A 26,495-nucleotide genomic window follows, 5' to 3' on the forward strand; every position below is an offset into this window, starting at 1 on the left:
CCTGCAGCCAGGACGGCGCCCGCCTCCGAGTGCGGGGAGACGCATGCAGAGAACCCGCAGGCTTCTCGCAACCAGTGCTGAATACCCTGTTGCTGGAAGTGTCCTTTTTGCTAATGATGGACACTGGCAATTTTAAAGCAACCAAGAACCTTTAAAACAAGAGACCCAAAGGAATCATGCTCTGGACGTACTGTCTCACACACGGGCGGATGCGGGATGAGCTCAGGAACCCGATCCCGGGAGTGAACGCTTCGCCCCTTTTCACGGCTGTAAACCCTTCCTCCCCGTCCTCGCTGCTTCTCGGCTCACCCGTTCCTCGCCTTCATCCCTGTAAGCACTCGGCAAGGAAGGCAGACGGTTGGCACTACGGTTGCTCTGGGGGAGCCAGGGACAAGATCAGAGACCGGTGTGGGCCCTTCATTCCTTTCCACGGGATGGTGAGTCTCCCGGCTCCCACGGGCACTGGGCCCTCCTTCCTCGTGCGACTTCTGCATCTGCACGTCCTTGCCTCCCGAGAGCTCCTCTGGGTCCCTCTGCAGGTCTCCCGCTCATGTCAGAAGCAGCTGTTGGAGAGAAGTGACCTTGCCGGCCTCTCCATACTTTCTCGTGGGGTGTACAGGCAAGGTCCACTGAGGCGGCCTGCAAACTCGAAGTCATCGCGGCCTTTCCTGCTCTCATGTCTGCATGTGCACCAAGGTCCCTGGGGCCCTCGGGGCTTCAGAGGTGCGGAGAGGCCCTTGCTCCCATGAGCACACGAGCGGGCAGAGGAGAATTCTTCTAAGGTGACGAAGGAGGAAGATCCTAAACCACAGACACAGCAGTGGCTGGTGTGGGGGAGGGGACAAGCGCAAAGGCCAGGAGGGTTTCAGGGGTACTTTCTACGCCCCTGCAGTTTGGGTCTCTCACAAGCAATGGTACTTGCTTTAGAGTAGAAGGCGTTGTATGAACTTCCCGAAGCCAGTCCAGCCTCTCACCCACTGCAGCCGGTCCACTGTGGAGCGATGAGCCCGAGGGTATCAAGGATGCGGTGGCCGGTGCGGCTGATGGCCAGGGGCCCACATGACGCCCCCTGCTCCCAGCCGCTCTCCCTCACCCACAAAAGGGAAGCAGCACCTGTCCTGCCTGCCCCCCCTCCCGGCCTGTGTGCAGCTTGCACGAGAGAACACAGATAAAAACGCGTTGTCAATGATCTTGCACCTGTCCAGAAAAACAAGCGGCCGCAGAGAAACGACTCGGGGCGCACACCCCGCCTGAGTCTGCTGTGCCTTTGCTGCTCTCAGCCACCCCTGCCGCCCGGAACAGAAGGCGCTGCGACCATGCACGGAGGAGCCCTTACAGCCCGACTTCGCTGCATAACGTGAGCTGACCTGTAAGCCTGTGTTCGTTGTGGGCTCCCCAGCTGACTGCCCCCCTCCCGCCAGGCGCCCGTGTCCCCAGCCCCGGGACGCAGCTCGGTTCTCTGAGTACCGGTGGGCACTGTCCAGAGGCCGGCCCTCCAGCCTGCCACCCCTCCCTCCAGCCACTGGGATACCTTTCCAGGCGCTCCACCCTCTTACCCACAACGATCTTTCCAGGGATCTTACAGTTCTGCTGTTTCTCAACAGCAAAATATTTCATCACACTCGTTTGACAAATATTTAAGTCATTTATTGCCTTTAAGTTACAGCACTTGAACATACACACCGCACGGAAGCACAGACACGTTCTCTAACGCCGGCCAGGACAGTGGCCGTGGCCAGTCAGTGGGCTCGTGGTCAGTAAAGAGTTAAGGATTCTGAGTACTTGAGTGCTAAGAATTACAAATTTTCTCTATTCAGTTTTTCATTAAGTAAATTCTACCAAGTAATATACATATTACTGCAGATAAAACCATCATTGGGAATTATTAAATTGATTGCATATTTTGAGCTACTCTTTATGAAGAGAAGTAAAATATTCAATATGTGTAAGGCAGCAGAGAGTTGGTTTAGGGACTCTCAGCTATTTCTAGAAAAATTGGTTAGTAAAAATAGCATTCAGCTTCTTTTCCTTAGCAAGGCTATTCTGAGCACGGATTCTGTGACGCAGCGGCGTGGGCGAGGCTGTCCCTCGGAACACCTGGTTTCTCACTTTCCACTGTTATGCTGATGCCTTTTTACTCATCCTGGAAATAAACACAAAGAAAAATTCAATGAGAAGCAAATTTCACTGCCAGCCTCAAAGGCCTTGGATGGTGTTAAGACACCTTTACATTTATTTCAACTTATAATTTTATAAAAATGGTAATACCCTATTTCATGTTAATTTGCAGTGCATTCACTGACCAATCACTGTTTTAAATTCAGCAGATTTTTTCTTTTCCAACGGCACATTTTTGCTAGAATCCAGTTTCCCCAACTGCAAACACATATCTCTGTACGCACACACTCACCGCCAGCCCCCCAAGGCCTCAAGATGTGAGTTTCATTCTCCCCAATTTCTCAAACCAGAAACGAAAAAATCGGGATCTGCTTACTCGTGTTTGATAAGGCGTCCTCCCTGAATGAGCTGGGCTACTTCGTTTGTGGCGTGGCAAGCGAACAGAAGCCAGTTTCGAGGCTGTACCTTGTAGGCGAATCTCATGAATGTCAAGGAGTAACAACACAGGGCTGCCGGAAACATCAGAGCACAGCAATGACTCACAACCTAGCGGACTCGGGGCTGGCGCCGTCACTGATCAGTGGCTCGACTGCCTTCACCAGCAAAAGAATCTCTTCTGCTAAAACTTTGCACGGATGATACAAGTTGTTGCTAAATGCTCCCACGACTGGGAAGCTCATCCTAAATTTACTCTACTGGTAGGTACTTTACTTAGCAAACATTTCAGGGACATGTTTGTTTGCGAGAGTGGGCTGTTAGTTCTAGCTGCTTTTTCTGTCCCCTTAGAATTGTTCGCAAGCCATTGTCTGAAAGAATTGCTACTTAATTCCCACAACAAGACTTTTATGGTCAAATATCGGGATGGCAAGTAAACTTGAAGCCACTTCTTCCAAATAAAATTCAAGAGGACACATTCTTCAGTTGTATGTACAGGACCCTAACACTTCCTGCATAAATACTTCAAAACAACACCGTTTTTTCCTCCCCATGCACAAGCAACACCCTTCCATGCCATCATATTCCGTACGTAACTTTCCAATACTGACTGTAGTACCTGGAGCTACAAACCTCGAATGGAAACAGGAGCCATATTATGCTATAATTATATGTATTAAAGTCCTCCCAATTATTCAAATCTGTGTCCTTACCAAATGTCATCCGCCCACTGATAATCTCTGGAGACTTTTTCATGTCATTGATGGCAGCAATGGGAAGACCCCAGTTGGCTACAGGGCCCCAGAAATGCTACAAAAATGAGAGGAAGGGAAGAGTAAAGGAGAAGGATAAGGCGGGGCTGTGAACAGCTGCAATTTCTTCCTTTAAACGATAATGGAAACGATGGAAATGAACCTTCACGTTTACATCGTGCAGGTTTACTGGTCAACAGATGGCCGGTTAACATCTGGGCATGGACTATTCCAGGGTTTGCCTGGACATCGGCGGCTCTTCCAGGGTGAGCCCCGAGTCAGAAAGGACTTGGCCGTTCACCAAGGTCCCCATCAACTTCCAGCTTACCGCTAGGTAATCTCTGTCCCACTGAGAGAACTTTAAATCAGATTAACTTCTTACCCAATTCCCGCTGGCCACAATTTAAACCTCCTTACAACTATTCTCGATAATGTAATGCTTACATCTATCAAAACCTCTTTTTCAAATTTTCATTAAGATATTTGTATCTCTTACAATGCTGATCCTAGATTGGAGATCGTTTCTGAAGAAAGCAACGTAAAAGGGGAGAACTGGCTTTTCAGCTCCTATGAGCTCTATTTAGATCAGAGAGCCTGGAAATCTCCACTTGGAACCCCAAAGATAATAAGAAATTAAGAGTGGAAGATACTTTCGAAGTCCTAGCAACAACCTACGTTTAGAAAAGGCTCAACAGTTTTCATGCTGTGACAGCAGCCATCCCAGGACAGCAAAATGACATCGTCTGTGTTAACAGCAGCAACATCCAATCGATTTAAGTTCTGAGGCTGAACTAAGTTCAGTGGCTTCTCCCATTAAATTAAAAATTCTTTTATGAATGAATAATTTGCAATTCTTTAAAGTATGAAAGAAACCACACATTGTTGGCTGAACACCCTTTTTAGTTATCAGACTATGAATCAGGGATCCACTTCTGCTGTCAGAGCATTTAAGATAAATTCAGACTGCTGAATGCATTTCTAACATTGACCAGGAGACATTAAAATCTGAAATTCCATTAAGAAGTAGGAAATCAGAGAAATGCAAGAAAAATAAATGAGAATTACATTTGGCATGATAGGAGAATATTTCGAAATGCTTACTTAACACGCTTCGATATAAACAGGAGGCCCAGGCCTTAAGGAGCTGTAACGCGCCAGAGCTCCCACGGGGCCAACACGCGAAGCCCAGAAGCGTCTACAGGTGAGTTATGACCCCGTAAATCAGACACAGCTGGTGTAAACAATCTCGGAGGATCTGGGGTGGCTAATGAGTCCTCCTGTGTTCGGACTGGCTATTATCTCAGGAAGACCCACACTGCTGGAACTGTAATTTCTTATACCTGGACATGGGGTGGCCATTTCCCCCCCCTCCTCCCCACCAGAGCTGTGGGAGAGGTCTGGAGAGGGAAAGTGCCTTGACTTCCCTTACTGGCTGCCTTCTTTCCCCACCTGTCCTTTTCCTGGGAGGTACTTCCTTTCTCAGCTCCCTGTCATGCCAGTGTCTCCCTTTTGTCCCCTACTGACCAGGCCTTTCTCCACTTTGGTCTAGTTTCATCTTTTTCTAGTTCATCTCTTTCCACAACTCTGCTCTGCATGTTGGTTCCGATGTCTACCTTCTCATCCATAGACCTGGGGCTGGAACAGAGCCTGGCGGTTTCTCCATCACCAGGCACAAAGGCGTCTCCGCCCACAGCCGGAGCCAACGGGCAGGACCATGGCATAAATCTGACACCTCAAGTCGCCCTGGGGCACCTGCACTCAAATGGTGGCGTTATAGGTTCTAGTGTGAGGACTGTTATGCGTGAACAGAGTTCTGCAAGTTAGGGGCGATATACACACAGTGATGATGAACACTGAGATACACTTAAAACAGGTTTCTTAAAAAGAACATGAAAGGTAAAAATGATCTCAACACTAGTTTACTAAAAGATCCAACCTTAGGAAGTTAACAATGCATCCTTCCTATCTAGCGCAAGCTCCCAGTTCTCACTTCCCTGTTTGGAAATATGCGTTTGGTCCAGGCTGCCTCAGCTCAGCAGTCGATGCACTGGTCCTGCCAGGACTGAGCACCCAGAGTGGACGAGGACCACCAAGGGGCCACTGGGAGAGCCACCAGGCACGGCGGCTGCACGTGCTAGCTCAAGCAAAGGAAGCCAGGGCTGCTGTCCGTAAGTCTGGCAATGCACAAAGTCTGCAAGAGCCTGAAATAAAGTAGAACAGTTTTCTTACCGTACTATTTTGTGAGGAGTCCCCAAGGTTCAGACAGGAGAGATGTGGGGGGAAGAAAAAAAACAAAGATCAGATGCTTTGGAAGACTTCGGTTCTTTTAGGTTACTTCAACCTCACACGTGTGGTTACGTTTCAGCAGCAGAACGCCAAGCTGAGCAGCACACATTCCTAACAACTTTGACCCAACGAAATTAAACCGCAGTTTTATGAAAATGAACGCAAGCCTCAGAGTGAAGCTGTCCAATAGAAATATAATGCAAGTCACCTACTAGGAGCCACATACGTAATTTTAAAATTTCTAGAAGCCACATTAGAAGTAAAAAGAAACTACAGAATTTTATTAAATTTATTCTAATGTATCAAATATATTTTCATGTGAACACGCACTCAACAAAAACTTAGCGATGTGGTATTTTACATTCCTTCTTGTACTAAGTGTCTGAGATCTAGTGTGTGTTGGCATCCGTGGTGCGTGTCATTCGGAGCAGCCACCAGGACGATGTCCGCTGCCGTCTGTGGCTCACGGCTGAGATGGCTCGGCGCAGGCTGATCTGGAAATGGCGAGGCTGGGAGACACACAGTGCTGCGGAACTCTAGTAATGGCGAGCTCACCATTTGTGCTAACGAGTTATCACCAGAACGAAAGCCCCTAAAAACAGACACGTAATTTTACATTTTGTTCACTTCTAAAACTCTGGAACCTCAAACAGTGCCTGGCATTTACAAGGCATTCAAAAAGTATTTGGTGAGTGAATGAATAGTAAAAACTTTCAACATTGTGTTTTTCTGAATGTTAAACCTGGTACCATTTAAAAATATATCAAAAGTTTTATAATGAATTACTCCTATTTCTGAAATGGCAATTCTTTTTGCAGGATATAGATTAATTGTTCTATACAGCAAAATCTTAAAGTTTATGTGTTGAAAGAGTTAGTGAAATAAAATTATAAAAATCCTTTATAAACACACATCCAAATGGCTCTTCTCACCATTTTGACTTAGAGGTTGAGAAGGTTCTCATTTCCAGCGTGAAAATATCTGTTGACAGTGCTAATAGTATTCTTCAAATAGGTTCTACTATGAAATACAAGAAGCCTAGAAAGAGCCTTTTGATGTTAAGTGAATTGTTTGAACAAATTATCTTTCAGCTGTGGTAACAGACTGTGTTACCAAGACTATTTCACAGGAAGTCCAAACTCTGCAGGGTCTTTGCGGCGGAAGGGGTGGACTGCCTTACCACATCAGACGGCACACGTAGTGGACTGTGGACTACACCCACCCGCAGTGCCACTGTTCTTTGTTGTTGTTAGTTTCAGGGGTAGAATTCAGTGATTCATCAGTTGCATATAACACCCAGTGCTCATTACATCACGTGCCCTCCTTAATGCCCATCACCCAGTTACCCCAGCCCCCCTTTCATCTCCCCTCTGGTAGCCCTGTTTGTTCCCTAGAGTTAAAACTCTCTTACGGTTTGTCTCCCTATTTTCATCTTTTATTATTTTCCCTTCCCTTCCACTATGTTCATCTGTTTTGTTTCCTAAATTCCACATATGAGTGAGATCATACGATAATTGTCTTTCTCTATTTCACTTAGCATTAGACCCTATAGTTCTATCCACATTGTTGCAAATGGCAAGTTTTCATTCTTTTTGATTACTGCGTAATATTCCATCATCTATCTATCTATCCATCCATCCATCCCACATCTTCTTTAGCTATTCATCTGTCAATAGACATCATCTGGGCTCTTCCCGTATTTTGGCTATTGTGGACATTGTTGCTATAAACATTGGGGTGCAGGTGCCCCTTCAGATCACTGTGTTTATATCCTTTGGATAAATACCCAGTAATGCAATTGCTGGGCCAAAGTGTAGCTCTATGTTTAACTTTTTGCAGAACGTCCATACTGTTCTCCACAGTGACTGCACCAGTTTGCATTCCCATCAATCGTGTAAGAGGGTTCCTCTTTCACTGCATCCTTGCTGACATTTGTTGTTTTCTGACTTGTTAATTTTAGCCATTTGACTGGTGTGAGGTGATATATCATTTTGGTTTTTTGATTTGTATTTCCCTGATGCCGAGTGATGTTGAGCATTTTTTCATTATAATGAAAATGGTCTGTTGGCCATTTGTATGTCTACTTTGGAGAAACGTCTGTTCATATCTTCCGCCCATTTCTTGCCTGGATATTTTGTTTTTTGCAGTGTCACTATTCTTAAAGCTAATAAGAGACATCAGCTTAATAATAGCAGAGGATTTTAATACCCTGCTTACATCAATGGATAAATCATCCAGATAAAATCGATAAGGCAACATTGGCCTTAACTGACCAGTTCAGATCCTGAACAAAGAACCATATTTAATTAGCTATAAATTACCAGTGGCACATTTTTTCCCCATAAGAATATTTTAAAAGATGTAGTTTTAAAACCTAAAATGTTGGGGCACCTGGGTGGCTCAGTTGGTTGGGTGTCTACCTTCAGCTTGGATCGTTGATCTCAGGGTCCTGGGATTGAGTCCTGTGTCGGGCTCCCTGCTCAGTGGGGAGACTGCTTCTCCCTCTCCTCCCTGCTCATGCTCTCTCTATATATGTTGCTATCTTTGTTTCTCTCAAATAAATAAATAAAATCTTTTAAAAACCCCAAAAACCTAAAATGTCAACTTGGAGATAATTTAATTTTCAATTCAGGACTCTTCCTGAACTGTACAACAGTTCAAATTCTACTTTACTTTACAGTATGAAAGTGATCACACAAAAAATGATCTTCCAACCAAGAATACCCCACCCAGCAAAGTTATTCAGAATTGGAGGAGAAAGAATTTTCCAGACAAGCAAAAGCTAAAGAAGTTCATCGCCATTAAACTAGCCTTAAAAAAAACAGGGTTAATTAGTAATAAGAACACATATGAAAGAATAAATCTCACTGGAAAAATAAATATAGTAAAGGTAAGTGGATTACTTACTTATAAAGCTAGTATGAAGGTTAAAAGACAAAAATAGTAAAAATAACAATGATTAAAATAATTAGTTAAGGGACAGACAAGATAAAAAGATGTAAAATATACCAAAAACATAAAATAAGGCAGGGGGGGAATGTTGAGCTTTAGAATCCGGCCAAACTTACAGTTGTTATCAACTGAAAACTGTTAACAGATATGGGCTGTTATATATAAGCCTCATGACAACCACAGAGCAAAAACCTAGAGTAAATAGCAAAAAATAAAGGTCATCAAACCACAAAGGAAGAGAGTGATAGAACAACATAACAGAGAACTACAAAAATATTCAAAAACAAACAAAATGGCAATAAGCGCATACCCACCAACAACTCCTTTAAATGTAAATAGACTAAATTCTCCAATCAAAAGAACAGCTGAATGGGTAAAAAAACAAGATTCATCTACATGCTGTGTACAACAACACTTCTGATGTAAGAACAAACTAAAATGAAAGGACAGAAAAAGATTCCATGCAAATGGAAACCAAAAGAATAGAGTTATCTTTACTGATATCAGACAAAATAGACTTTAAAACAAAAACTGTAATAAGAGACCAAAAAGTGTGTTACATAATGGTAAAGGGGTTAATCCAACTAGGGGACCTAACAGTTGCAACACAGGAGCATCTAACTATATAAAGCTAATATTAACATACCTAAAGGGAGAAAGAGACATCAGCTTAATAACAGCAGAGGACTTTAATACCCTGCTTACATCAATGGATAAATCATCCAGATAAAACCGGTAAGGCAACATTGGCCTTAACTGACAAGTTAGACCAGATGAAGTTAACAGATTTACATATATATATATAGAACACTTCATCCAAAAGCGACAAAGTACATATTCTTCTTAAGGGAACATGAACATTTTCCAAGATAGATCATATCTTAGGCCACAAAACAAGTCTTCATAAATTTAAGATTGAGATCAAGCATCTTTTCCAACCATAGTGATATGAAACCAGAAATTTACATGAAGAAAACTGGAAAATTCACAAATATATGGAGATTAAACAACATGCTGAGTAACTGATAGGTCAAAGAAATAAACAAATGCCTCGAGACAGATGAAAATGGAAATGTATCATACCAAAATTTATGGGATGCAGCAAAAGCAGTTCTAAGAACGACATTCAAAGCAATAAACGCCTACCTCAAGAAACAAGAAAAGTCTCAAACAACCTAAAATTATACTTAGAGGAAGTATATAAAAAGAACAAAAAAAGCCCAAAGTTACTAGAAGGAAGAAAAAAAAGATTAGGGGTGCCTGGGTGGCTCAGTCAGTTGGTTGTCTGCCTTCAGCTCAGGTCATGATCCTGGAGTCCTGGGATTGAGCCCCATGTCGGGCTCCCTGATTGACGGGGAGTCTGCTTCTCCCTGTGACCCTCCCCCCTCTCATGCTCTCTCCCTCTCTCAAATAAATAAATAAAAAAAAAATAACAAAGATTAGAGCAGAAATAAATGAAATTAGAACCAAAAAAGATAAAAGATCAATACGACCAAGAGCTGGTTCTTTGAAAAGATAAACAAAACTTTGGCTAGACTCACCAAGAAAAAAAAGAGAGAACTCAAATAAAACCAGAAATGAAAAAGAGATTAAAAGTGATACCACAGAAATACAAGGGACTGTAAGAGACTACTATGAATAACTGTACATAAACAACCTGGATAACCTAGAAGAAATGGATAAATTCCTAGAAACATACAACCTACCACAACTGAATCATGATAAAATAGAAAATCTGAACAGACTGATTACTAGTGAAGAGACTGAATCAGTAATCAAAAACCTCCCAATAAACAGAAGTCCAGGACCACAGAGCTTCACTGGTGAATTCTACCAAACATTCAATGAAGAATTAATACCAATCCCTTTCAAACACTTCCAAAAGCTAGAAGAGGGAGAACTCTTATAAAAACATTTTACAAGGCCAGCATTGCCCTGATACCAAAACTAAACAAGGATGCCATACAAAATGGAAAATTACAGGTCAATATCCCTGATGAACACAGCTGCAAAAATCCTCAATAAACTATTAGTAAACCAAACTCAACAATACATTAAAATGATGATACAGTATGATCAAGTGAGACTTACTCTAGGGAATCAAGGATGGTTCAACACCCACAAATGAACGTGCGGCACCACACCACACCACACTAACAAAATGAAGGGTAGAAACAATACAAGTATCTCAACAGATGCAGAAAAAACATCTGACAAAACCGAACACTCATTTTTGATAACAACTCTCAACAAAGCAGAAACAGAGACTGTACTGATAAAACAGTAACTGACCATAATAAAGACCACATAAAACAAGCACACAGCTAATGCTGCACTCAGAACAAGATCGGGAACAAGGATGTCTACTCTTGCCACTTTTATTCAACATAGTATTGGATGTCCTAGCCAGAGCAATTAGGAAGGAAAAGAAAGGGCACTGATATTAGAAAGAAAAAAGTAAAACTGTCACTATTTGTGGGGCACTTGGTTGGCTTGGTTGGTGGAGCACATGACTTTTGATCTCAAGGTTGTGAGCTCGAGCCCCATGTTGGGTGTACAGATTACTTAAAAATAAAATCTTTAAGGAGCACTTGGGTGGCTTAGTCAGTTAAGTGACTCTTGATTTTGGCTTAGGTCACAATCTCAGAGTCCTGAGATCGAGACTCAAGTTGGGCTGCACACTCAGCAGGGACTCTGCTTGAGAATCTCTCTCCCTCTCCCTCTGCCCCTCACCCTGCTCGTGTGCTCTCTCTTTCAAATAAATGAATCTTAAGAAAAAAAAACTTAGAGGAAAAAACTGTTACTATTTGCGATTGACATGATATAATATAGAGAACCCTGAAGATGCCACCAAAAAATGTTAAGGTTGTGACCCTGGAGTCCTGGGATCAAGTCCCACATGGTACTCCCTGCTCAGCAGGGTGTCTGCTTGTCCCTCTCCCTCTATCCCTCCCCCTGCTTGTGCTCTGTCTCTGTCAAATAAACAAAATATATTTTTAAAAAATCCCATTTACAATCGCATCAAAAAGAATACCTAGGAATAAATTTAATCAAGAAGGTGAAAGGCTTGTATGTTGAAAACTACAAGACATGAGCGAAAGAAATTAAAGACACAAATAAGTGCAAAGCTATTCCATGCTCAGGGATGGGAAGAACTAATATTGCTAAAATGTTCACACTATCCAAAGCAATTATACAGATTCAATGAAATCCCTATCAAAAGTCCAACGGCATTTTCCACAGAAATAGAACAACCCTAAAATTTGCATGGAATCATAAAAGACCTCAAATAGGCAAAGCAATCTCAAAAAAGAAGAACACAGCTAGAGGCATCAGGTTACCTGATTTCAAACTATACTACAAAGATGTAGTAACTAAAAGAGTATGGTATTGGCATAAAAACAGAGATCAATAGGACAGAATAGAGCCCAGAAATAAACCCACACATATATATGGTCAATAAATTTATGATAAAGGAGCCAAGAACATACCATATACCATGCCGAAAAGACAGTCTCTTCAATAAATAGTATTGGGAAAATTGGACAGCCACATGCAAAAGAATGAAACTGGCCCATTATCTTATGCTATACACAAAAATGGATTAAAGACTTGAATGTAAGACTTGAAACCATAAAACTCCTAGAAGAAAACTAGGTGGTAAGCTCCTTGACACTGGTCTTGGCAATGATTTTCTGAATCTGACAGCAAAAGCAAAAATAAGTAAGTAGGACTACATCAAACTAAAAAGCTTCTGAACAGTAAAAGAAACCATCAGTAAAATGAAAAGGCAACATATTGAATGGGAGAAAATATTTGCAAATCATGTATCTGATAAAGGGCTAATATTCAAAATACATAACTTACAACCCAATAGCAAAAAAAAAAAAAAAAAAAAAAAAAAAAAAAAACCAGTTTGATTAAAAAAGGGGCAGATATCTGAACAGATTTTTTTTTCCAAAAAAGACTTACAGATGGCCAATAGTACATGAAAAGATATTCAACATTCACTAATCATCAGGAAAATGCAAACGCAAATCAAAGCCACGAGGTACCACCACACACCTGGTACAATGACTACTATCAACAATATTAAAACTAGGTGTTGGCGAAGATGTGGAGAACATAAACTGGTTGCGCACTGTTGGTGGGCGTGTAACTGGTGTGGCCACCGTGGCACACGGTATGGTGGTCCCTCAAAAAATTCAAATCGAATTAAATATGATCCAGCAATTCCACTTCTGGGTATTTGAAGAAAACAAAAACACTAATTTGAAAAGACATATATACCCTATGTTCACTGAGGCATTATTTACAACAGCCAAGATATGAAAACAACCTACGTGTCTCCTGATGGATGAATGGATCAAGAAATTGTGGTACATAAACACAACGGAATATTACTCAGCCATAACAAAATATCAGTTTTACCATTTGCTACAACATGGACAGACCTCAGGGGCACTATGCTAAGTGAAATAAGGCAGAGAAAGACAAATACCGTGTGATCTCCCTTGTACGTGTAATCCTCAAACAAACAAACAAACAAACAAGCTCAGTAGACACAGAGAACAGATTGAGGGCTGCCAGAGGCAGGGAGTGAGGGATCTGAGAAATGGCTGAGCTGTTTTGTTAGAGTTTAAATAAGTTGAATAAAAATTCTGTTCGAAAAGAACATCATGTTGATTACTTAGTGATTCGATGACTGTAAAACAATCAGAGAATAAAATCGTTCGAAACGACACTGGGAAATACACAGATCTACAACTCAACATCCCTTAATTCTAGTCAGTTGTCCAAAACATGAATCAACTACCGAGTCGGAAAATCTGGAATGCATATTTTCGCAGAGCCATGTGAATGAAAAAAAGAAAAGCTTCTTAGTGTGTATGAATATCTGTTCCAAAGAATGATAAATTTATGAGCAACACACAAACTTCAATTTGGGGAGAGTAATGTAAAACTGTAAAAATATCCTTGGTTTTGGGGCGCCTGGGTGGCTCAGTCAGTTAAATGTCCCACTCTTGATTTCGGCTCAGGTCATGATATCAGGGTCATGAGATGGAGCCCCAAGTTGGGCTCCGTGCTCAGTGCAGAGTCCGCTTGAGATTCTCTCCCTCTTCCCTATCCCCTCAGCAGCGTGCACGCATGCTCTCAAATAAATAAATCTTTAAAAACAAAAACAAAAACAACCTTGATTTTTCTATTCGGTATGCTGCTTTTATTTCCATGAAGGTTAAAAAAAAAAAAGTATAAGGGTCTTTCTTCTTGTGTTCACTTACAACCTTGAACTCTCAGGGGTAAGCTCAACCTTCCTGGTTGAGGATGAGGATGAAGGACAACCACCATGTGGTTAAAAACAAAACAGAACAAAACCCCCCAAAACCTTATCTTCTTCTCTTTAATTTAGAAGTGATTGGTGGGTTCGAGATTTCTTCTAAGCTCACTTTTATTTTCATAATGTTTGAAAACGGCCAATCTGAGTTTATTTTCCTCACATTACAGACAGGAGCTGTTGGCTTTGTCTGAGAGCACTGGTAGTCTGTGTAACCGGTTAACTTGCTTGGATAGGACTAAAGGAATCCAAGCCACAGCCTCGCACAGTCTCTTTACGCCACGACTTACAGTAAAGTGGGGTAAGAGTCTGGGATGCTCTAAGCTGCAGTTCTGCAGCCTGAAAACGCTCACCGTTTTATTTATTGTCACAAAGTTTTACCAGATTTTCTAATTCAAGTTAAAATGAGGGAGTTTCCACAACTAGAATATATGATGTCCCACTGTATTTAGCTGGTCCAAACTAACTGGACGACAGAAAAGACCTCTGGAAACTGGACTGTACAGACAACAAGGTTCTCTTGTGGCCCATTCTGCTTCAACACTATCCGCTTCATGACATGTTGAAGGTCAGTTACTCGGCGGGGAAGGAAAACAAAGGGCAGGGTAGCAGAAGCCGCGTGGCAGAGAGGAGAGGCACAAAGTACCCTACACCCTACTTCTTTTTAAAAGAAATTTAATTAATTAATTAATTTGTGAGAGAGAGAATGAGCGGGGGGGGGGAGCAGAGGGAAAGGGAAAAGCGGACTCTGCGTTAAACACGGAGCCGACACGGGGCTCGACCTCAGGACCCTGAGATCACGATCTGAACTGAAATCAAGAGTCGGATGCTCAAGTGACTGAGCCACCCAGGGGCCCCAACCTTCTTTTTGAAACCATTCTTGTGCATTACTATTTTCCTCTAAATCCTAACCCGACATTCCCGCCGTGGCTCTACAGACTTGGTGTCCAGAGGGTTTCAAGTTTGCTCTAGATGTCAGTTTCTCATGTGGCAAGTGAGGTGTTGGACTATCAGACTCCTCAGGTCTGTTCCAGCTCTGCTAGTCTATCATTTGGGAAAGGGTTCCTGTTGTTCCACTGCAACTTCTCACCTGGGTAGTAAGGAGAAATCTTTAAAGCTTTCCTGAAAACAAGGAGTTAAAATTAGAATAGCATACCTTATTAACTAAAGCATTTTCATAGCAAACACCTCATTAATTTCAGATTTGTAAGTGTGCTAACAGACAAATGAATTTAACAACACTCCATGATCTAGGTTCTGCTTAAGAAAACATCCTTTACATGTATATATTCAAATACATACATGCATATACACATATATCTGTTCACCTCTCAGGAAGGGGGATAAATCTGTTGAGTAAATCTGCATAGACTGCTACTGACTCAATCATTAAAGCATAGGTCCTACACCTCAGAACTTATTTGTTCAATCTCATTTATTCTTCCTAACCAAAATTCAGGACAGGGAAGGAATGAAAGGACATGAGGACAGGAAGAGCAAAAGCAAAAAGAGCTATCTTCTTTTACTCCATCAAGAAGGTATATGAAGAAAAAAAAAAAAAAAAAAAGATAGGGGATGCCTGGCTGGCTCAGTCAGTAGAGCACAGGACTCTTGACCCCAGGGTCATGAGTTCAAGTCCCACGTTGGGCATGGTGATTACTTAAAAAAAAAAAAAAAAAAAGGTAATAGAGATCCAGGAAGTTCTTGATTGAAGATCCTCATTAAGGTAAGAAATCGGTGACAGGAGAGATGGAAGGCACCCCAAAACAGAGTACCAGAACCCTGGGAATTAAACATGGAATATTACTCTTGTGAAGCACTGTTATGTTGGTAAACAGCTACCAAAGCACAGAAGGTAAGTAATTGCCCAGGACCACACAGCTAAAAATCACCAGGGCTAGAGTTCTAACTCATCACTTGGGTTTAATAATACTGTAAATCACTTCTAATAAAAATTGTCAGTAATTACTTAATATTATCTAATATTAAGACCCTATTTTAATTGTCCCTGGTTGTCCTGATAATGCCTTTTACAGCTGTTTTCTTCTATGCTGGATCCAATCAATGTCCACACACCACCTATGGTTACAGCCTGTTTCCTTAACTCCTGTTTCTCGGTGGGAAAAAATCAACATTTTAAAATACACTCAGAGGGGTGCCTGGCTGGCTCAGTTGGTAGAGCACGCTACTCTTGATTTCAGGATTATGAGTTGGAGCCCCACACTGGGTGTAGAGATTACTTAAAAATAAAACTTTAAAAAGAAAAAATACACTTGGGGGGGAAAAAAAGAAAAAATGCACTTAGAAATCCACTTTAGTAAGAAAGACATTTCAGTCTTACTCATAAAATGTGATTGACAGAACTTTAAATATCTGTATGAAATATGATTTTAAATTTTTGCTGAAACACCCAGCTATGTTATAAAAATAATTCTTAAAATTCTGGAACAGCTTTAGTTTAGAAAAATCTCTATATCCCTCCAGTAAGCTGTAAAAGGAGTCCAGATCTTCAGTTGGTAGGGAGTGCAAAGTAGACAGAACAAGTTATTGAGGAAGTGAGAAGACACAGAACCTCATTTCTTTTTTTTTTTTTTTTTAAGATTTTATTTATTTATTCGACACATAGAGACAGCCAGCGAGAGGGAACACAAGCAGGAGGAGTGGGAGAGGAAGAAGCAGGCTCATAGCGGAGGAGCCTGATGTGGGGCTCGATCCCAGAACGCCAGGATCACGCCCTGAGCCGAAGGCAGACGCTTAACCACTGTGCCACCCAGGCGCCCCACAGAACCTCATTTCTGATCCAGAAAAGGGACAAAATGAAATTTTCTTCTTTATGCTTCATTTTTCTTTACAAAAGCACAGCAGGGCTGTGAGCAAGAGGCTTGGAAGAACACTGAGGGAAAACTTTCCTCTGATAAGTTCTAGGAGGAAGAGTTTCTCTTTCTAGGAGAAAAAGCTTAAATAAAGATCTTCTGGTGAGAGTTCAGATACCAGCCCTCAAACTCCATCACTGGCAATGCTGGCAGGAAATCCCACTGTTCCAAGAATGGTAGGGAATACAAGCCTGGCATCTCACTCCACCTATTCAGTTCACAAAAGTAATTCCAGGTCAAAAATCAACGAGCTTCACGCCTCACACTTAAGATTTTAACTTTTTCCATAACAGTATACAATGTTTCTGCTCACACACAAAAAATAGCAGAATATAAATTGAACAGTGATTTGGAGTTTCCAAGTATTTTCACATCCCTCATCCAGTTTAACGTTCTCAAAAACTCAACCAGGTAGGGAATTATCATTAAACCCATGTCACAGTAATCGAGGTCCACTGGGATTGGACTTGCTTGCAGTCCCTTGGTTAGAAGTGGTTCTTCTGTCCGGTGCCCTAGCAGGCAGCACTCCTCCTAGACACTGCAATTCTCTTCTTTTCCTCATTTAGTCAAAGCTTAACTCAAAGTAACACTGGAAAAAGTATATACACATTAAGCCACATGAAGTTAATCTTAGAAAAAAGGGTAAGCCATATGTCAAAGTATTTAATGGAAAAGCCTGGCTCTTAGAAAACCACCTACTTGAGGAAAAAAGAAAAATAAATAGAATAGTAAAAATAATAGAAATAAGAAATAGAAAACCAGGCTCTCTTCCTGGAAAATACACTTAACAAACTATTCCTATTATTACATTACATAACACTATTACGAACATTACATAACCATCAGTATTTTTTAAAAATATGAATAAGTGTAATTACTTTACTCCTAATTATTCTATGCAATTTTATCCTTAGCTGTACCTAAGGATTAGGAAGGCTCGTTATCCAAAGCAGAAAACATTAATAAAAAAGGTAACATTCAAAGCCAGAGAAACTTAACTGCAGGGACTAAGAACATATCCTCGTATTACTACTTGCTCAGATTTTCCCAACACATTAATCTGATAAATCACTCTGAACATCTGTCTTAATTAATCACAGTCCTATTTAAGTACAGAAACTTCCTATCTGGAAAATCAGGAGTGAAGCTTGTTTCCAAAATTACTCTATCATTTGAGACTGAATTATATTTCTCATGGTACTGCTCTGTAAAATTAGAAGTAAACAGTATTTGCAACAAAGTCCAGGCCTTAAAAATTAATCCTTTTATATCGGCAAAAATTCAGTTGCCTTCACACTGTACCTTTGGATGGTTATAGGACTTATTTCTCCTCAGCTGTCATCACTTTGCCTCTTTACCACACTATTAACTATTGAAAAAAAGAAAAAAACACCAAAACGCAGCCCTACACCGATCTAGGCTTTAAAATTACAACACAAGAAAACTAAAAATTATACACCTAAAACTATTTAAAACTGTTTCAAGTTATTCTAAATATTCTGAAATAAAAACAGGCATCTCAAGACTCGAGGTGAAAATAAAATACAGAAAGTGTGTCTTGAGGCCTTTCATCCGCCAATGCCCTTTGATTCTAACTGGAAAGGAAATCAAGTAAGAGAAAGTATGTCCTTGGAGATACTCCACCATGGTTGGCAGAATATTCGTATATAAAAACACGTGAGATTTGATTTCCCTCCCCGCTTAAACTGAAAATCTTTAAAACGAGATAACCGAAAGGCGAGGTGGACCGCGTATGTATTTCTGTGACTACAGAAGAGGCGTTCGCGCACCTGCAGCGCACCTGCAGCGCACCTGCTGCGCACCTGCGCTCACCAGCGCTCTCACAGCGCCTCCCGCTGGCGCCTCCCGTTCCCACATCCCGGCACCGCCACCGCCACCGCCACCGCCACCGCCACCGCCACCGCCACCGCACACCTGGGCGCGCAGCTGCCGGGCAGGTGCAGCAAGCCCCGCCTGACTTCGGGGGCCTGGCGACTTACAGCCAGGAAACCGCGCCGGGGGCGAGGGTCCTCCCGCTGCCCGCCGTCTCCTGCCCCGCGGTCTCCTGCCCGGCCGCCCCGGAGCCCCCGCCAGCCGCCGCCCCGCTGCCCCGTCGGTCCCTATCCCGCTGCCCCGCCGCCCGGCCACCGCCCCGCTGCCCCGCTGCCCGGCTACCGCGCCCTTGTGGCTTCACGTCCCGCGCGGCGCGGACCCGACCTCCGGGAGCCCTCGGTGGTTCCGGGGGTCGGGCCCGGGGGTCTCGTCACCTCATGAGGTAGTCCCGAAAGTCCTTGCTCCGGACATAGTCCGCCGCTTTCCGCACCAGCGCGCCCGCCATGGCCGTGCCCGACACCAGGCAGCCCACACTGCCCTCGCGTCCGCTCCTCGGAGCCCAATGACACCCAACCTAGCGGACAGCTCGGACACCGCACCCGCCCGCGGGCCCGCCTCACGACAGCCAGCTCCGCCTTACGGCCGCGCCGCACCGGCCGGCTCTCGACCTATGGGAGGAGGCAGGGCGGGAGGCGGCGGCGCGGATTGGCTCGTGCGCGCCCCACACCTCCTCACAGCCCCTCAGCGGCGGTCGGGGGCGGGGCCTGCTGCCGTAAAACGGCCGGGGCCCGCCGGGGATTGGCTGGCCGTCCTCCTGGCGTGGTGGTGACGGTCCTGCCGCTGACGGGCCGGGTTCCTGCGGCCGCCCGAGGGTGTGTGGCGGCGTCCTCGCAAGGGCACCTTGAGCCGGCCCCGAGCGCGCCGGGAGTGCGGGCGTGTGCGGCCCGCAGCAGTCCGCGGTGGGGACGCGCGGCAAGGAGCCCGGGCCGCTGGCTCCGCGGCGCCGCATCGGGGAGGGAGGACCGGAGGCTTCGGTTGTTCGGCTCTTTGCAGACTTCTGCGGGCCCCAAGTGAAGGCGATCGGGTCCCTGGAAATGCCTTTGGTGAAGGTGTAGGGGACCGGGGCTGCCGGGCATCACTGGCAGGAACGTAGATCGGATGTAACCGCCTTGGGCGCTGGGCGGGTGGCTGACATTGACAATGGACAGACCAGCAAGCTTGTGCAATTTCAGATGTACAGCATTGTTTTTAATATGTCCATCCATAAAGAGAGTTAAATCACGCTGCATCCATTGCATTGAATATTGTACGGCAGCTTGGAAGGGGAAGGGGGCTCTGTATGTGTTGGTATGGAAAGATCTTTAAAATGGGTAAGAAAAATCAAGGTGCGGGGGCGCCTGGGTGTCGCAGTCAGTTAAACCTCAGACTCTTGTTTTCGTCTCAGGTCATGATCGGGGTCCTGAGATCAAGTTCCCAGGTGGCGCTCCCCGCTCTGCTGGGAGTGTGCTGGAGATTGTCTCCCTCTCTGCCCTTCCCGTTCCTCTTCGCGCTCGCTCGCTCTCAAATGAATACATCTTCAAAAAAAAAATTAGGGTGCAGAATTGTGTATATGGTTTGCTACTAATTTGTGCAGAGGGACAGAAGAAAAATCTATAAATCTGTTTCCAAAGGTAAAAGGAAAATGTTAGTAGTGACTGCCTCCAAAGATAGCTAAGTGTAGAGGGGTGGAGGGAAGCTAAACTTCTCACTGTATACTTTTTTGTTCCTATTGAAATTTCTACAATGAAAATAAATAACACTGAAGAAAAATGCTTTTGAGAAGGAAAATAGCAAGCCTTTGACTGAATCAGATTCATTTCCTGTTAAGGACCTCCGTGGGTCACACCTGACCTTGACCTCATTTGAAGACTGAATAGGCGACATTGCAAATCCATCGTTAACACCAGGAAAGTCAATTATGTTGAACTGATGCTTCACGGTGGAGGTAGGAATATATAAGCTAAGAAAACATAGGGCGTCTTAATTATTAATAGTAGTATTATTAATAGTGCTAAAAAAGCAAAACAAAACCACAGGTCCAAGATGGAGTCACTTGCTTCCAATCCTGCAAACCAGAACCAGTCTTGCAAACCAAAATTTAACTTCAAACTTCACAGGAGTGGAATTTTAAGCCAGTCAATCTGGAATTTTCCAGTCTATCAATGAGGTAATCTGTCATGAGGGCCCTCTCCATCGACCTCCACCGCTAAAGGAGATGCAGTAATCCGCATAAGACCCCTCTCCCCTCCCGCCAGAGGAAAGTGACCCTCCCTGAAACAATCTTTTCTTTTGCTAATTTTTTGCTCCACCCTCGTTCCTATAAAAACCTTCCATTTTATACAACTCCTTGGAGCATCTCTCTACTTGCTAGAGGGAATGTTGCCCCATTCATGAATCCCTCCAATTAGATTTAAAATTTACTAATTGAATTTGAATTTTGTTTTTTAAGGATAGCAGCTACCTTTTGCTAACCAGGAGGCACTTCTTGTACGGTAATTCTTACAACCCAGAAGGGGGGGGGGTCTAAGGAAACTGAATGACTTTTTCAATAAAACCAAACTGCTTCTGCAAGATTAATGGGGAAGGGACCCTCCCCAATACCCAATGTGAGAAAGAGCTCCTGGATCTCACAGTGGCTCAGTCTTATCCCCTGGTGTTTTCCTTTTTCTCATGAACAGTGGATCAGAAGAACCACCTGCAGATTCCTAGATCTCTACTTTAGAGCTTCAGGAGGTTGGAGCGTCCACTGACAGAGCTTGGAGAAACACTACTGAGGGCTCCTGCCCCCAATTACTGGTGTCACCACCAGACCCGTTTCTGAAGATTCTGCTTTCCACATGTGGGCCTCAGTTGGACCTTAGAGCCTTCTGTTAGTTTCCCACTACGTGGAGGAGTATGAGCTGGAGAATTTAAAGGAATATATAAAGGGAAAAATGTCTTGCTAAGCAGCTAACCCGGGATCTGAATCCAGTTCTCTCTGAGAGCCATGCTTTCCCCAGGATTTCTAATTAGAAGGACTTCTTCCATGTTAATATGTATCTTCGCTACTTTAAATATGGAGCAGGGGCACGGGAGTGTTTGGTCAGTTAAGCATCTGCCTTCCGTTCAGGTCCTGATCCCAGGGTCCTGGGATCCAGCCCGGGGTCAGGGTCGGGCTTCCTGCTCAGCAGGGAATCTGCTTGTCCCTCTGTCCCTCCCCCTGCTTCTACGCTCTTCTCTCTCAAATAAATAGATAAAACCTTTAAATATGGAGCACGCTATATGATCTATAAGAACATAACAGTAGGCAAGAGATCCTGCTACATTATTTCATAAAACTTTAGAAAGGCCTAAAAACCCGACATGGTCCCTACAGGGACAGAGTAGAGAAGGTAAAAATGCAAACATCGATGGCTACGTTGAGTCCCAAGTTTGTGGAGGAACGAATCTCACATGTCCATCCAAGTTCGGAAACGACAATCACCACCTGTACGCAGTGCTTCCCTGTTGACTGTTTGGAGCAGGATCTGTGAGCTCAGACAGACTGCCCAAGTCTGAGGGGGACAGCTGGCCCTGTTACAGAGCACCTGTACGGGCCAGACGTGTGTGGGTAGCTTGCACACGGTGTGTGTCCAGGGCAGGGCTTGTTTGTAGGAGGGAGGGCGGTCCCCCGGTTGGCTGTCCAGTGCAAGGGTTCACGGCAGGCAGGTCTGTGATGCCTCACGTGGTGGAAGAAATCTTCGGGGTGGTAGCAAACTAGCTACATTTTTTTCACCTATCAAGATAGCAGCAAAATAAGGAAAAGAGGAAACAGCATAGTTGTGCTTATGAACTAACACACTTCGTTGCACAGACTTTCTTCTGGAAATGGAGGTTAAAATGACCATTTTGTCCGTCTGGGAGGGCCATTGTGATGACAAGAGGCAACTTTTGAGGCGTATTTAGTGGATGAGAAAGTGTTTTATGAACAGCCGTGATGTTTCGTCCAGCTGCCCACTTTTATTGAAGCCCAGCACCTGCCTCTGGCTCCAGTTAGGGAGGTGCACGTCGTTGGATGGCTGTAGTAATTTAAAGGATGTAGTGAATGAGGAAGCCGAGAAACTCGGGAGTTCAGTGAGAACTGGGGACACTTGCTCTCAGAGGCAAGGCACCGTCTGGAATATGAATGAGCACCGTCTTGCCCAGTTAGCTCTTGCGTCCTACCTGTCATGAATCCGTCGTGCTGCCCGCAAGGCCTGGTAAATGCTCTTGGATTAGCAGCCCCCGCCCCCGTCCACTTTTTCCCCTGGCTCACACTGTGCCCACAGAAGTCACAAAGAAATAGATTCACAGGCAAGGAATCTTCACTTGGCTTGGCAGTTCAGGAATTTCCTAGTGAATAAATGGTGAAGGATAAAGGAAGCAGAGACATCACTATTTTGCAATCCCCCAATCCCTGCGATTTTGGCCACAACCATCGGAGAACACTAAACCCAACCACCGAAAGAGGAGAGGGAACTGGGTAACCCCAGGATGCCAACTGTTGCCCCCAGATTGCTCGCTGCTGGTTATGGGGAAAACAGGCCAACATGCTCTAATATGAGTAGAGGCAGCTTTCTCCAGCGCTTGTGTTTTGGGGGCTTCAGGGGAAAAATGAAGCTGTGGTGTGGTGGGTGGACGGATTTCTTGGTCCCAGGTATTTAGGAAATGTTTGAATCTGACAAGGTTAATTTTTTTCTGCAGCTCTTCTGAGAGCCTTTACTTAGGATCTCATGAACTGTGACAGCATAAAAGAGGCTTATCCCTTGTAGCATTTCCCAAATTTCCTTAATCACGGAGTGCTTTCGGAAGGAGCATCTTGTAGGATTGGTGGTCCGGGCGTTCCAGCGGCTGTACACCCTCCCAGCCAGGGTGTGCCCAAGGAAGAAACAGGACCTTCACGTCAGGTGAATACAGCCTGCCCCCTTTTATTTAGCTGCCTGCACTTGGCAAGTCTCTAAAACCCCCAGGCTTCAGATTTTTCATCTATAAAATGGAAACAATAATTGTCACACCATACATGTTGTTGAGTGTCTGTGGGAATTGCCAGTAGTAACATCTGGGCAAGGTCCCCAGGGTCCACCACCACTAGGTGAAGGTTGGCCTCTTCCTGTACCCACGTTAGCACAGCCTGAGTGCCCCGCAGCTCACCCGCCAGCCTCTTCCCTTTGCTACAGCTCAGGTGGCTGTTTTCTAACCAGGGAGTGTGTGTAAATACTGAGCCACCTTTAACCCTCCGAGCATTATTTACCCTGTCTGAGGACGAAGGGCTGAGAGGTCATCCTGCTGGTCTCTGCCCTGGGAGCAAGGTCGGAGCTCCCCCAGCTCTCTCTGGGGCCTCATCTCAACTTCTCCTGCACAATTGTTTGGTTCTGAGTGTGGTGAAAACCACGCTGGGGGAGCATACGACAGGGGACTTGGGCTGCCTCTGTTTTGACCTCAAACTCTCCAGTTGGGCTCTTCTTTCCATCTGGTCTCTTGGCTCAGGGGGAAGATCCTCTGGGCAAAGCGTCCCCTGATGGGAACAAACTACCCCTCGAGCAGCAGGGGTTGCCCTGAGCCAGCAAGACCCCACTGGCGATTAACTCCGAGACGACCATCAGTTTGACCTTCATGTCCACCTGCCCATAACCATCCACCTTTGTCCCACATTTTCTTTATATAAACCTGGAAATATTTTCGGCACTTTGGAGATAGCCTTTGAGACACTAGTTTGCGGTCTTTCCAGTGTTGGCCTCACTGAAATAAATCCCTTTCTTCTTTCACAGCCACTCCTGTCTCTGCTTTGGGTTTTGTCAGTGACCAACAGCCGACCCCCTGTGTTTGGGACCCCTGGAGCCAAGCGCTCGTGCACCCCTGCACCCCGGCTACAACGGCATCAACAGAAATGGAAGCTTACACCTCTGACTACAGACTTCGCCCGTGGTGGGAGCCAGCCTGCCTTCTCTGCGGCCGTGGGTAGGGGTGGGGATGAGCTCTATGGCTGTGACTAAAGGAGCCTAGAAAGCCCTCTGATCTGCCCTGACACCGGATGAAATTCTACCTTTGTGAGGATGAGAGGGCTTGTGTTGATAGAACAAGAAGCCTTGGGGAGGGGCTCCCCCTGGCTAAACCCAGGACAATTTGAGTATCAGGAAGAACAGTGACTACAAGCAACGGGGGATGCCTCTTTCCCATGATCCTCAAGGCAGAACAAAAAGATGTAAAGGAAGACCACAGAATGGGAGAACATTTCTGCAAATCACGTATCTGATAAGGGACTTGCACCGAAGATACTGAAAGAATGCTTACAACCTGGTAATATAAAGACAACCCAGTTAAAGAAAAAACAAAGGACTGAATAGAGATTTCTCGGAAGAAGATACACAAATGGCCAACAAGCTCATGAAGAGATGCTCAACGTTATCCACCATCCGGGAAATGATAAAGCCATAGAGATACTGCTTCCCACTTCGCAGAAGGGCAGCAAATGGAGCACAGCAGGTGTCCGTAAGGAGGTAGAGGAAGAGGCAGCCTCACAGAGTGGGGCGGCGGCCCTGGAGAACAGTCTGGCAGTTCTTCCAACGACTAAACACAGAGCTGCCGCATGACTCAGCAATCCCACTCCCAGACCCCCACCCAAGAGAACTGAGAACATATGTTCACACAGCCCTTGTATCCAAATGCTTATAGCAGCATTGTAAATAACAGCCAAAGAATGAAAACAACCCAAATGTTGGATCAACTGACGGATAGATAAGTAAAATGTGGAATAACCATACGATGGAATATTATTCAGCAATAAAAAGAAATGACGTTCTGGCACGTGCTACCACATGGACGGATCCTGCAGGCACTATGCTTACGGAGACGCCGGGCACACGGGACCACGCTCGGTGTGATCCCACTCACACGGAACAGCCACAGTGGGCACATCCGGGGACACAGTAAACAGGCCGGTGGCTGTGAGGGGCGGGCGTGGGTATGCGTCTCCTTCCAGGGGGTGAAAATGCTCCAACATGGGCTGTGCTGCTGGTGGTACAGCTCTGGGAATGTGCTAAAAGCCAGGGCATTGTACTCTTCAAAGGGGGAAACTGATGCCTGGGTTGCTCAGTCGTGAAGCGTCTGCCTTTGCCTCAGGTTGTGACCCCGGGGTCCTGGGATCGAGCCCCTCCCTCATGGGCTCCCTGCTCTCAAAAACTGCGTCTCCCTCTGCCCGCCGCTCCCCCTCTTGTGCTCTCGCTCGCTCTCTCTGTCAAATAAATAAATAATCTTTCAAGGGGGGAAATGGCATGATATGTGAATTTTATCCCAGTAAAGTTATTTTTAAGAACTTAACAGTAAACAGGGGCGCCTGGGTGGCACAGCGGTTAAGCGTCTGCCTTCGGCTCAGGGCGTGATCCCGGCTTTATGGGATCGAGTCCCACATCAGGCTCTTCTGCTGTGAGCCTGCTGCTTCCTCTCCCACTCCCCCTGCTTGTGTTCCCTCTCTCGTTGGCTGTCTCTATCTCTGTCAAATAAATAAATAAATAAATCTTTAAAAAAAAAACAGTAAACAAACAAAAAACAAACTTAAAAATGCCCAGAAAAAAAAGCAAACAACACAAAAACCTGAAACTCCTTTGTGGTAACCAGTGCACCAACTCTTTTGGTAATTAAAGGGAAAGAAGCATTTACCTGTATGAACTTTTCAGATAATCCTAGTGATGAAGGAAAGCTCTTCTCAGAATAAAGTCAGCTAATAAATGTGAAAGAATGGTAGAATTCAAAGAACACCGGTTTGCAATCCCTAGGGAAATGACAGATTCCGATGAAAATCAGCAAGGAATGCTAAAACCATTCTGTAGATAAATGGGAGGGGGATCTTTACAGGGATTATTTGCGGTCTGAAAGGGG

At 44.6% G+C, this 26,495-nt stretch overlaps 1 protein-coding gene and 1 long non-coding RNA gene across 2 annotated transcripts; one reads left to right on the forward strand and one right to left on the reverse strand.

Annotated features, from left to right (window-relative positions):
- Positions 1-1,625: 1,625 nt before the first annotated feature.
- Positions 1,626-19,201, reverse strand: MPC1 (mitochondrial pyruvate carrier 1). Its single transcript, XM_040628047.1, has 5 exons — positions 19,019-19,201; positions 5,535-5,538; positions 3,267-3,363; positions 2,495-2,627; positions 1,626-2,143 (listed from the first exon to the last, which is right to left on the reverse strand). The coding sequence occupies exons 1-5, from the start codon at positions 19,087-19,089 to the stop codon at positions 2,119-2,121; spliced, it is 330 nt and encodes a 109-aa protein (XP_040483981.1). The 5' UTR covers positions 19,090-19,201; the 3' UTR covers positions 1,626-2,118.
- A 235-nt stretch (positions 19,202-19,436) lies between these two features.
- On the forward strand, positions 19,437-25,903 carry LOC103660812. Its single transcript, XR_567909.2, has 3 exons — positions 19,437-19,954; positions 23,325-23,527; positions 24,389-25,903. It is a non-coding gene; the product is annotated as an uncharacterized LOC103660812 (long non-coding RNA).
- Positions 25,904-26,495: the final 592 nt, after the last annotated feature.

Source organism: Ursus maritimus, unplaced genomic scaffold, assembly GCF_017311325.1.
Source record: "Ursus maritimus isolate PB19 unplaced genomic scaffold, ASM1731132v1 scaffold_13, whole genome shotgun sequence".
In the NCBI taxonomy this organism is placed as follows: Eukaryota; Metazoa; Chordata; class Mammalia; order Carnivora; family Ursidae; genus Ursus; species Ursus maritimus.